The 11147-nt window shown below is 39.8% G+C and overlaps 1 protein-coding gene across 1 annotated transcript; it reads left to right on the top strand.

Annotated features, from left to right (window-relative positions):
* The first annotated feature begins 200 nt into the window (after positions 1-200).
* On the top strand, positions 201-6355 carry aldoab (aldolase a, fructose-bisphosphate, b). The gene is made up of 7 exons (XM_083903612.1): positions 201-325; positions 2760-2878; positions 4152-4418; positions 4502-4662; positions 5176-5434; positions 5574-5773; positions 5889-6355. The coding sequence occupies exons 2-7, from the start codon at positions 2767-2769 to the stop codon at positions 5979-5981; spliced, it is 1092 nt and encodes a 363-aa protein (XP_083759738.1). The 5' UTR covers positions 201-325; positions 2760-2766; the 3' UTR covers positions 5982-6355.
* Positions 6356-11147: the final 4792 nt, after the last annotated feature.

Here is an 11147-nt window from a genome sequence, read left to right as displayed (position 1 = left end):
ATAAGTTCAACATCAGCGCATGCCTTTCTCCAAATCTTCAGTATAATAAGTGTTTGTCATACTGTCTCTTTGTCCACCACTCACTGAAACACTCTTTGCCCTTTCAGTGAGTGTTCACTCCCAGGCTACTCCAGCTCCCGTCTCTCTGAATGTCACAGGCCAGCTCTGGTTGCATCCTGTTCTTTTTATAGCCGGGCAGCTGAAATGTGAGGGGTCACAATGGGAGGATAAATTCAAGGGCCAGCAGGCTGTAGCGGTGTCGCAGACGAAGGCCAGAGTCTCTCCCTTTCTCTCTCTTCTCTCAGCTCTCCTCCTGAACTCAAAGGTAAAGAGCAAAATGCGTTGATTGATTGCCTTTTTTTGTTGTTGTGCAACTTGTGAAATAATGTTGTTCTCTCAGCGCATGAAGTGCATGACATTTCAAACTTTACAGAGAGTGTAATATTTTACACTTTGTTTGAGCAAAGGTGTGGTGACTGAGTTGGCAGTCCACAATGCATCATGTTGCATATACATTTACATTTTACCTGACACATCAAACAGACAGAAATATTTTGACATTTCAATTATAATTGTATAATACTAATAATAATCAATGGTGTTATTGGCTGTTGTATAACTATACCAACCAAAGAAAGTTCTCCTGCTCCACCAAGAAAAAGTAAAATTGTATTCTATTCTATCACTGTGAACAACCTTTAGTCAATGTCATTTAAAACTCACAGTCAGTCTTCTGTTATTTTCCATGGCTTTATAAAAATATGCTGACCTGCCTCAACATTAAAACACAGTTTTAATGCCATATATAGGGTTGTCAAACATCTCATTAACTGCTGCAATGCATTGCTCCCCCCCCCTTTTTGTGTGTGTGTGATGAAACATTTCCATTGCATTGCAGTCAGCAGTGACTCATTATTTTGTGTCTGCTCTTGTGTCTAAATATATCCACGCTGTTTGCAGGGCACATGGTCTCTGAACAGTGCAGGGCATGAAGCAGCACAAGTCTGCTAACACCTTACTAACACCTTTTCTTACTAAGAAATGGTGCTATTATCCCTTTGCAGTGGTGCCTGTGTATATTTATCCTGGCCTATTATTAGGTTGAAGCATGGCGGCGAAGGGAGGGGGGAGCGATAGAGGAATAGGGAAGGTGGAATGAGAAGGATCAGAGAAGGGGATCAGAAAGGTCACAGATAAGAGGATAGAAAATAGAAATGGTCATCTGCGTGCTCGTCATAATTCTTCACAGGGTGATCAGCTAAATAGAGGACAGAGCAGAGGAGAAGAGTAGATGTACCTCTGACACACTTGTGTGGTGACACATTGTGTGCCTCTTGTCACTGTCAGTGGTTAAAGCTGCAACAACTGCAGAGCACACCAGCTGGTGGAATCTGTTACACAAGGGAGAGAGACCAGTTTTCTTGGATGTGCACCTGTCAGAGAGGCACCATCAATCCTAAACAACATAAATATAGTGTTAAACATGTTTACTTTCATATATAAAGTAGAAGACTTATGCATAGGGTTCTCTCTAATTAGGACACAGAGTTGTTTTGTTGTTGTTTATTTGTTTATGTCTCGTTACTCACACAACTGTGGTCACAGCTTTTATCGGGTCCTAAGCAGGATTTGATTGGATGTCTCCCTCCCACCTCTCCAGTCGCCTGTGCTTAAATAAAAACATGAAAAAAGAGAAGCATTACAACAGCATGGATTCAACAATAACCATTATTTTATAAACCCAACAGATATCTGTAGTACTTTGTATGTGTGTATATAAACACAGTACTGTGCAAAAGTTTCAGGCACCACCAGCTCTGTTGTTTTGTCTGTCTGTCAAATTCTGTGATCATTTGAATTTGGAAGTGATGCACCTTAAAGCTGGTCTTATATATTAGCGAGCTGTCAATGAGTTAAACTCATGCAACGTGTAATGCTCAAGCATGTCTTGAATAAACCTGGCGTAATACGTTTTTTTACAGCAGTTATTTCTTTAAATTAAATAGTAGGACCAACACGATTTACCAGTAACATTAATTAAGTATTAACAGAGCTGTGTTATTGTTTAAGTGTAAGGGTAGATCATGCTAAATACTTGACACCCTTTTTTCCAGATTTCTTTATTCATGTATTTATTTCTTAATTTTTTTAATTTTTCTATTATTTATTTTTTTAAACAACAAAACACTGCATACATGTTTTCTGGATGTGTTCCAGTAAAGTGAAATAGAAATATTTTTTCTCTATTGTCGTTATAGCATTGATAAAACAACACATCTAATGGTGGCCTAAGACTTCTGCACAGTACTGTGTATATATATAAGCATATATTGCTTCTTATATATCTTAAGTGCCTCAATATTCCAATTAAAACTTTTGTAAAAAGTCACTCACACAATCAGCTGCTTAGTTTGTGCATGGCTTGGGCTAGCCGTGCTGTATTACTTACACAAGTACATCACGTAAATATATCCATTGACTGCTGGGGATAATTGTAGAGCTATTCAGCACAACATTACCACTGACTGATGTTATCATGCTTTCATAGATTGATAGATAAATAGACAGACAGATGGATGGAGTGGTGTCATGTTCTCAGGAACCACTACCCTTTTCATTTGATGTTTGGTGAAATTTTGCTCTTCTGTATAATGTTTCCTCAACATATTTTTTTTGGTAGGCAGTTACAAAAGTTATACATAGTGGGATTAAAGAAGATGATGGGTAAAATTAAATGAAATTCCTCTTTTTTAATCCAGAGCCAGGATGCCTCACGCATATCCCTTCCTCACTCCTGAGCAGAAGAAGGAGCTCAATGATATTGCTCTGAGGATTGTTGCTCCCGGCAAGGGAATCCTCGCCGCAGACGAGTCCACCGGTAAAGAATTTTAAGGATATTTCATTTATCACAACCAGATGTATACCTGAGGTTATTAAGATGACTGTATAGTATTTTAAAGGTCACATAGAGTGGTCCTGTTGCACATATATGTTAGTTATGGAGGTCTACTTACATACATGAACTTGTTTTTATGGTCAAAAACCTCCTAGTTGCTGTAAACGATAGAAATCTCTCTTTTGATTGGCCAGCCAGCGTAGAGCCTTCCCAACCGTCTTGTGATTGGTCAATAAAAATAGCTTCTTCACGACTCCCCGCCGCAGTCCCTTTTATGACTTTGACCCAGAGTCAGAAGACACTGACACTTGTGAAACACCTCCACAACAGACGTTCTTCTTCTTCTGCGGTTCAATGTACACAACCGGATGTGCCCGGACTAGTGCCCGGAGTAGGACGATCTGCTGTTCCAGAGAACCACTGTTTACGTAACTGGACCAGATTTTTTCAGAGATCTCAAGCCCGAGATTACAATAAAACACATCGTTCTCAGCAGTGGCTGAACTGTTTGTTTAGAAACTTCAGGGCTTCGTAAACAAGGTAATGACGCAGATACACACTAAAAAACAGCGTTAACGTTAATTGGAACTTCCGGTCTAGGTCCGTTATGATGTAAATTCGTCCTTACTAAAGCCAGTTTCATTTAGATTTTTGTGGTTCTGTTGTAAGCAATAGAACAATTAGGAAGTAGTGGTACATTAAGACTATAAAAGGAATTAGGCCATGTCCAAATCTACAAAGGTAGATTGGGCAGATCTTATTTGGTATTATTGATGAATAATTCCATAAAATCTTACAGTATGATATAAATCAACGGTTGTAAGAGAGAATAACACTTCTATTTACACCCTCACAACTAAATATGTTGTTTTACCAGAGGCTGTGTCCAATCACAAGACAGTTCAAAGAGAGATTGGCTTTGCAATACACCATCTCTGCATACATGTACCATCAATGGAATACTTGCTACTCTACAGAATTTGCCAAAACATTGCAGGGAAAACTGTTCGAGGAAAGAGTCAAAAAAAGTATAAGAAAATAAAGAAAAAGACCAATAACTGCAGAGTATCAGAGATGGAGAGATTACCTTGGGGCTTCTGTTGTGTATGATACAATGGTCTCTGTCTGTGCTGTCAAATTTAATAGGGACACAATGTATTATTGCAACCTGAATTAATGCCATTTAAAAAAAAAATTATAATTAAAAAATAGCGTAGCCCTTATTTAAATGCTCCTCTGTTTCTCCAACCTCCAGGCAGCGTGGCCAAGCGCTTCCAGAGCATCAATGCTGAGAACACAGAGGAGAACAGGAGGTTGTACCGCCAGCTTCTCTTCACCGCTGATGACCGCTCCACCCCCTGCATTGGTGGTGTTATTCTCTTCCATGAGACCATGTACCAGAAGACTGATGGTGGCAAAGTCTTTCCCCAGCACCTGAAAGACAGAGGCATGGTAGTGGGCATCAAGGTTGACAAAGGAGTCGTTCCCTTGGCTGGAACCAATGGCGAGACAACCACCCAGGGTGAGAACAAACAGATTTAGACATACAAACATGCATCAGTTTTTTGCATCAGTGTCTAGCTTCACTTCCCCCATCTTTCACAGGTCTCGATGGACTGTATGAGCGCTGTGCCCAGTACAAGAAGGATGGTGCTGACTTCGCCAAGTGGCGCTGTGTGCTGAAGATCACCCCTACCACTCCCTCACGTCTGGCCATCATTGAGAACGCTAACGTCCTGGCTCGCTATGCCAGCATCTGCCAGATGGTAAGCCATATAGCTAAATCACACCAAAGAATGGTCTGTCTTGTGACTGCTTTATTATTATCATAATAATAATAATAATAATTATTATTATTATTATTATTATTATTATTATTATTATAATGAGAGGCATGTTAGCTTTACCTGCAAGAAAATATATTTTGCATTTTGGTACAGGTTACAGGTGTCATCTGTTATGAGACACCTATTGGACTATTTATGAAACTTTACAAAAGATCATGCTCCACTGAAAAATGCCTAAAAATAGTGATTAGGGAGAACTAACTCAGGAAATATTTACTGAATATTTGTGCAATCAGTCATTCCCTGGTGGCTAATTGCTGCTCCCATCCTACCTCAGAGGCTTAACTTTTCAAACAAGGCTTCGTCCATTTATATGCAATCTATGGTCCACAACTTTGGGAGAAACTTCTTGTTTTTAACTGACAGCACATGAGACTGCAATGACACAATCACTGACATGGTTGTTTTGACTTATGTCCATGCCTACCTTAGCACGGGATTGTGCCCATTGTTGAGCCTGAGATTCTTCCTGATGGTGACCACGACCTGAAGCGCTGCCAGTATGTTACTGAGAAGGTCCTGGCTGCTGTCTACAAGGCCTTGTCTGACCACCATGTTTACCTGGAGGGCACCCTGCTCAAGCCCAACATGGTTACCGCTGGACACTCCTGCTCACACAAGTACAGCAACCAAGAGATTGCCATGGCAACAGTCACTGCCCTGCGCCGCACTGTTCCCCCTGCTGTCCCTGGTAACCTGGATGCAGAAAACATTCTTCCATTTACTTGCATGCAACTTACAACTATTTAAGTGCTTTATTGAATTATCTTCGGGATGTTCTCTCAGATGTCTAGTGAAGTGCATTACTTAATTCTCATCATCCTGCACAGGTGTTACCTTCCTGTCTGGTGGCCAGAGTGAGGAGGACGCCTCTATCAACCTGAACGCCATGAACCAGTGCCCTCTTCATAGACCCTGGGCCCTGACCTTCTCATACGGCCGTGCTCTGCAGGCCTCTGCTCTCAAAGCCTGGGGTGGCAAGAAGGAGAATGGAAAGGCATGCCAGGAAGAGTTCATCAAGAGAGCTCTGGTATGTCAATAAAAATATCAAAATAAAATGTAATGTAATTATATAGATTGTTAGCATCAGCCTTTAATATTGTAACACCCATCCAATAATACTGTCCTTCTTTTGCTACTTACAGGCAAACAGCCAGGCCTGCCAGGGTAAATTTGTTTCCGCTGGAGCCAGTGCTGCTGGTGGAGATTCTCTGTTTGTTGAAAACCACGCTTATTGAGCATGGACACTCAAGTTTCCCTCTCCACCTTCTTCCCACCATTAGTACATCAGCACAGAGCAGATCATGTGTCCTTAGGCACTGCCTCTGAAACCGTCTCTCTGTTTATTGGACATAAATACTTTAAAAGCATCAGCAGTAGAAAGCAAAAGATGATGAAGAAAAGACAAATCTTTCTTTTGGTTTGTTGGTGTGCTTGGAAACTGTGGAAAATGTTCTGCCTCCATTCCCTCACCATTTATTTTTAAGTAAATTTTTTTGGGGTGAAGATTCCCACACTGTTTTTACACCATGTATATTACTCTTTCCTTGGTCTGATTCCATCAAGTCTAGTGTACACTTTAGTACCATGGAATAAAGCATTTACCCTAAGATCTTGCCTCAGTCCCCTTTACTTTTATTTATTGTTTTTAGATTATATTTGAAAATGTTAAAAAAAAAAAAAATAATAATAATATGACTTTGATTCTTTACTAGTACACCATCTAGAGATGAAGTTGCACATTAAAACCAGCTTTTTCCCTTTTGACCATCTAAGTCAGGGGTGTCAAACTCAAATACAGAGTGGGCCAAAATTTAAAACTGAACAAAGCCGCGGGCCAAGGTTGAACAAATTAACCTTTTAATAGGGACCCAAACAAGTTTTGCATTGAATATTGAACAAGCAAGGCTTATATAACTTTATAGTGACATGCAAAATCGAGTTTCAAATAATAATAATGATAATTAAAAAATATCAATGGCATATCAAATAAAATTTAAATAAAAATTGAATGCACCTTAAATACAGGATAAGCGGTAGATAATGGATAGATAAAAATGTAATGCCTCTTTTCTATTTGCAGCCTTCTGAGGTAAATATCGAAATAAACTTTTTCCACAGGCTAATAATACATTTGAAAATAAAATAACAATAATGAATTAATCAAACATTCAAACCTTGAAGTAGCAAGAGAAAGTGCATGAATAAAATGTTAATTATTGCTCAGTTTGCTACACTGACTTGCTTTAACACTGAATATGGAACAAGCAACGCTTATATAACTTAAAAGTGCAAAATCAACTTTCAAAAAACAAACGAGAAAACATCAATGGCATATTAAATAAAATTTTAATAAAAAATGTAATGCCTCTTTTCTATTTGCAGCCTTCTGAGGTAAATATCAACATTAACTTTTTCCACAAGCTAATAAATTTGAAAATAAAATAACAATGAATAAATCAACCATTCAGGCCTTTTTACTGCTCAGTTTGCGACACACTGATCTAATCTGATGTGCCCAAGACAGATACCTGGCATCTTTTCTTGGATGCTAGTTCATTAATGTCGGGGTTCAGGCTTTGAGCTGAGGCAACCTTTATTATCGAACGAAGGTGTTCATCAGTCAGACGTATCCTGTGAGACGTTTTCGTCATCTTCATTGAGGAGAAAAGTTGCTCACATAGATAAGTGTATAATAATACCGGCGGGCCAGCACTAATGTTAATTTGATATTGCCTCAAGGGCCAAATGAAATTACACGGCGGGCCAAATTTGGCCCGCGGGCCAGAGTTTGACACCCATGATCTAAGTGTATATGAGAGTCTACAATGAATTTCCAGGAAGAATAAAAACAGAGAACATATATCTCTCTTTCACCAGCACTTGCCAGTGCTGAGGTGTAGGCAGTGTTGGGGAGTAACGAATTACATGTAACGACGTTATGTAATTTAACTACAAAATGTACGTAATTGTAATCAGTTACATTACTGGGAGAAAATATGTAATTAAATTACAGTTGCTTTTGGAAATTTCAATGATTACAACTTAAGTTACATTTGAAAAATCGCCACAAAAGCTCAGAGTTTTTTCCTCCCCATGGATTCATGTTTGTTTTTAGTTTTTTTCAAATCAACATCCTCCTTCCAAAACTGACGCTTGTGATTGGCTCTCTCTGGTCATGTGTCATTCGACTCAACCGACAAACAGTACGGCGGCAGTCAGACTCAGCAGCAATGATGTCGACAGAGCACAAGATGTTCCTGGGCTGGAAATACAAAAAACACTTCATACAGACAGAGCAGAACCTGGTCCCGACCAGTTTAATCATAACATCGGCTATAAAAGCGCCGCAGTTTCACTATTTAACTCATTTACAGCTGGCGTCACCAAAGTCCAGTGGAGCTGGATCAGAATGGAGCATTTGTACGGAGGGAGAGATCGTGCTGATCCGCTGCTGTTTACTTTCTCTGTGAGCGTGAACGCCTACAGATGTTCAGCTGAGGGGATACGCTGCTCAGCGTCAGGAGGTCATTTATTAGGCTATAGCCTGTTTACCTTTATATACAGTCACCACTGAAAGAAGTTAATTTAAATTTAATTTAACTTAATGTGGCCATGAACAAATTAATTGTTTCGCCTGTTATGTGTTGCCCAAACGCAAATCTTGAGTAGTTCTACTCTGTTTTCTCACATTAAAAAAGGTCTTTGTACAGAGACAACATGACATTTGCTTGTAGCTACAGCACCTAAAAAACCCACTGTTACCTATTTTCATACGCACACCCAGCATCACTTTCAATAAAACACACACTGGCATTTTATAATTGTGATCAGTGAAGCAATGAAAACAATATGAAACACAGTTTACTCTAGTTTTGCTAGAGTTTGCTCTAAAAGTTCATATTTAAAAGAAGCTCAATGTAGATCTGTCAGAAATTAAAATCAGCCTCTTGTCATATTTGCAGCAACACTGTTGGCTTTTTTGTATCGCTCATACTCTCTCCATTAAAACAACCTGCTCCTCTTGGCTGAAATCAGCCCATTGTCGCTCCATTTAGTGAGGAAGTGAGCCTCCTTCACAGCACAGGCCTAAGGTCAGACTCATAACATATGGTTAAAAAAGAGTCTTTTATTATGTTGTTTTTATATAGTCTTAAGTACTGCTGAAAGGTTTATCACACTATAGGTATTAACATGTGAAAATGGTTAACAGTTAAGAGATTTCATTCAAAATTAAGAAAAGTAATCGAATGTAATCAAATGTAATTAGTTACATTACTTTTATAAAGTAATTGAAATAATTACACTACTATTACATTTTCAACAGGGTAACTTGTAATTGTAACCAATTACATTTCCAAAGTAATCTTCCCAACACTGGGTGTAGGTTTGGGAGGCCTGGATTTTAATGGAGCCATAGAGTCCAGAGTTAATACACAGGTGGAGAAACCTCGTGGTCAACTCCTTAAAACAGTAGAGAACTGAGCAGCAGTGAAAGGTAGGAGGGCAACATTTAACCAGGCAGGGCTCAAACAGGGGCACAGCAATCAAATAAAACTGGCAAATGATCTGAGAACACTGCATCACAAGTTTCAAAATTGACCATAAATAAACCATAAGACCAGCTCAAGTGTTTGCCCATGTTCATGTGTTGGACCAGCCACACACTGCACAAGATTAAAAGGGCAACACACATAGACAATTAGCATCCTGTCCAGGCAATCAGATTTTTTTTAAAGTCTTTATTATAGTTAGGTGGTTGATTTGAAGTTGAAAAGGTGCTATGCTACTGAGCTAACATTTGCTGCAGCATTAAGAACACTACACTGACAACAAATGGAAACTCAGGTGTGACACTTTCTGATGTGGTAGAGATCTGAGGTGGAGCTGCTGTGGTAGAGATCTGAGGAGGAGCTGCTGTGGTTACATTCCCAGAATTTACATCACACAGAAAACTGCTGTCTTGGTCAGTGCCAGTGGATTTGAATGTCACAAAGCCTACATTTGCTCCTGCCACTTGATTTGTGACCCAGGTGTGGAACTGAGACACTCGCGCATAGACTTCAGGGATGCCAACAGCACAAGGTATTCCAAAACTGGTGATGCCAGCCTGGATCCACTGTGAGCCTTGTTTGCATTGCAAAGGTCCACCAGAGTCCCCCTTCAAAAGGTAAAACATAAAGGTTATAGTTTCACATATTGTGAAAGTTCATTATGTCTTCTGACTGAACTTAGTGGTTTTGGTACATTTTTTAGACAATAGTAAGTTACACGCAAAAACACCATTTTAGCTGCTGTCAGCTATTTAGTCTCATGGCTAACTTCCTATCCACTGTCTGCCTTTAGCGGTCCCCTTATTTCTCTATAAATCACTTCAGTCTGTTTGGTGAAGACAGGGCATTTAATCACCATCAAACGAACGTGTGAGAGTGCATTATTGTCTGTGTCTGTATGTTTGCCCTACAATGGACTGGTGTCCAGGGTGTGACCCCGCCTTTCACCCTATGTCAGCTAGGATTAACTTCAGCTCCCTGCGACCCTTATGTGGAGGATAAAGTGGTAGCCCTATTATTCTGGCATGTGTGGGTTTCTGTTCTGCTCTCTCTCTGCAGAAGGCGTGGTCTGACCGACTTCTTCTCCCTGTGCTCTCTACAAGCAGTGAGTTCGTTCCATTCTGGATCTCCTCTCGAACACTGACTCTTGCCCTGAGCTCTAGCCCTTCACGGCTCAGCTGCATCGGCATCCTCCCTAAAATCCCATTCTAATTCCCCTCTTAGCCTTGTACCATCCCTTCTTATGTTCAATAAATATTGTTTATAATTACTGTCTGCTCTGCATTTTCGAGTCCAAACAATATTTAAACCGCTCCTTAATAGGATCGTAACAGCAGATACCTCACACATTCATTTTTCTAACCTGACATGCTCCTTTGTTCTCTTGCCCACCACAGATCATGTTGCCAGTAATGTTTACATTTTCATGTACTTGGTAACTGCAGGCACACTCTTTGTTACCAATAATGGGAATCTTAACCTCCTGTAGATTTTGAGAATCCGGCAAGTCTTCTGCAGGGGGAAAAAGATTATCTTTTTTCAAGAACATGATTGATTGCACAGTGTAATTTAATTGAAAAAATCACCATCCATTTTAACTGTGATCTTATGTAACCCTTACTTTCTCTTCTTACTCTCTGTGGCACAAAGTATCTGTGTCGTTTTTTTTGGTTTTTTTTCCTTAGCCAAAGCACTGAAAACTTGCACAAACTGGATTGCACACGCAAATTTGCGTTGATGCTGATCTACAAGGATATCGCCTCTCAGACGGGCAAAATAGCTCTCACAATCCATTTAGCGTTCTTGCCTTAATGCATATGCAATGTGGGGCGTTTACATGCAATGTTGCGT

Source organism: Microchirus variegatus, assembly GCF_963457635.1.
Source record: "Microchirus variegatus genome assembly, chromosome: 17".
In the NCBI taxonomy this organism is placed as follows: Eukaryota; Metazoa; Chordata; class Actinopteri; order Pleuronectiformes; family Soleidae; genus Microchirus; species Microchirus variegatus.
Note: the sequence above shows the minus strand (reverse complement) of the source record. Positions and strands in the feature narration are given on the sequence as shown.

What these genes read in the sequence shown, in the direction of transcription:
- aldoab (XM_083903612.1), top strand. Translation starts at nt 2,767, where the DNA reads ATGCCTCACGCATATCCCTTCCTCACTCCTGAGCAGAAGAAGGAGCTC. An exon ending in ATGCCAGCATCTGCCAGATG is followed by an intron (nt 4,663 to 5,175) that starts GTAAGCCATATA and finishes TGCCTACCTTAG; the next exon opens with CACGGGATTGTGCCCATTGT. An exon ending in AGTTCATCAAGAGAGCTCTG is followed by an intron (nt 5,774 to 5,888) that starts GTATGTCAATAA and finishes TGCTACTTACAG; the next exon opens with GCAAACAGCCAGGCCTGCCA.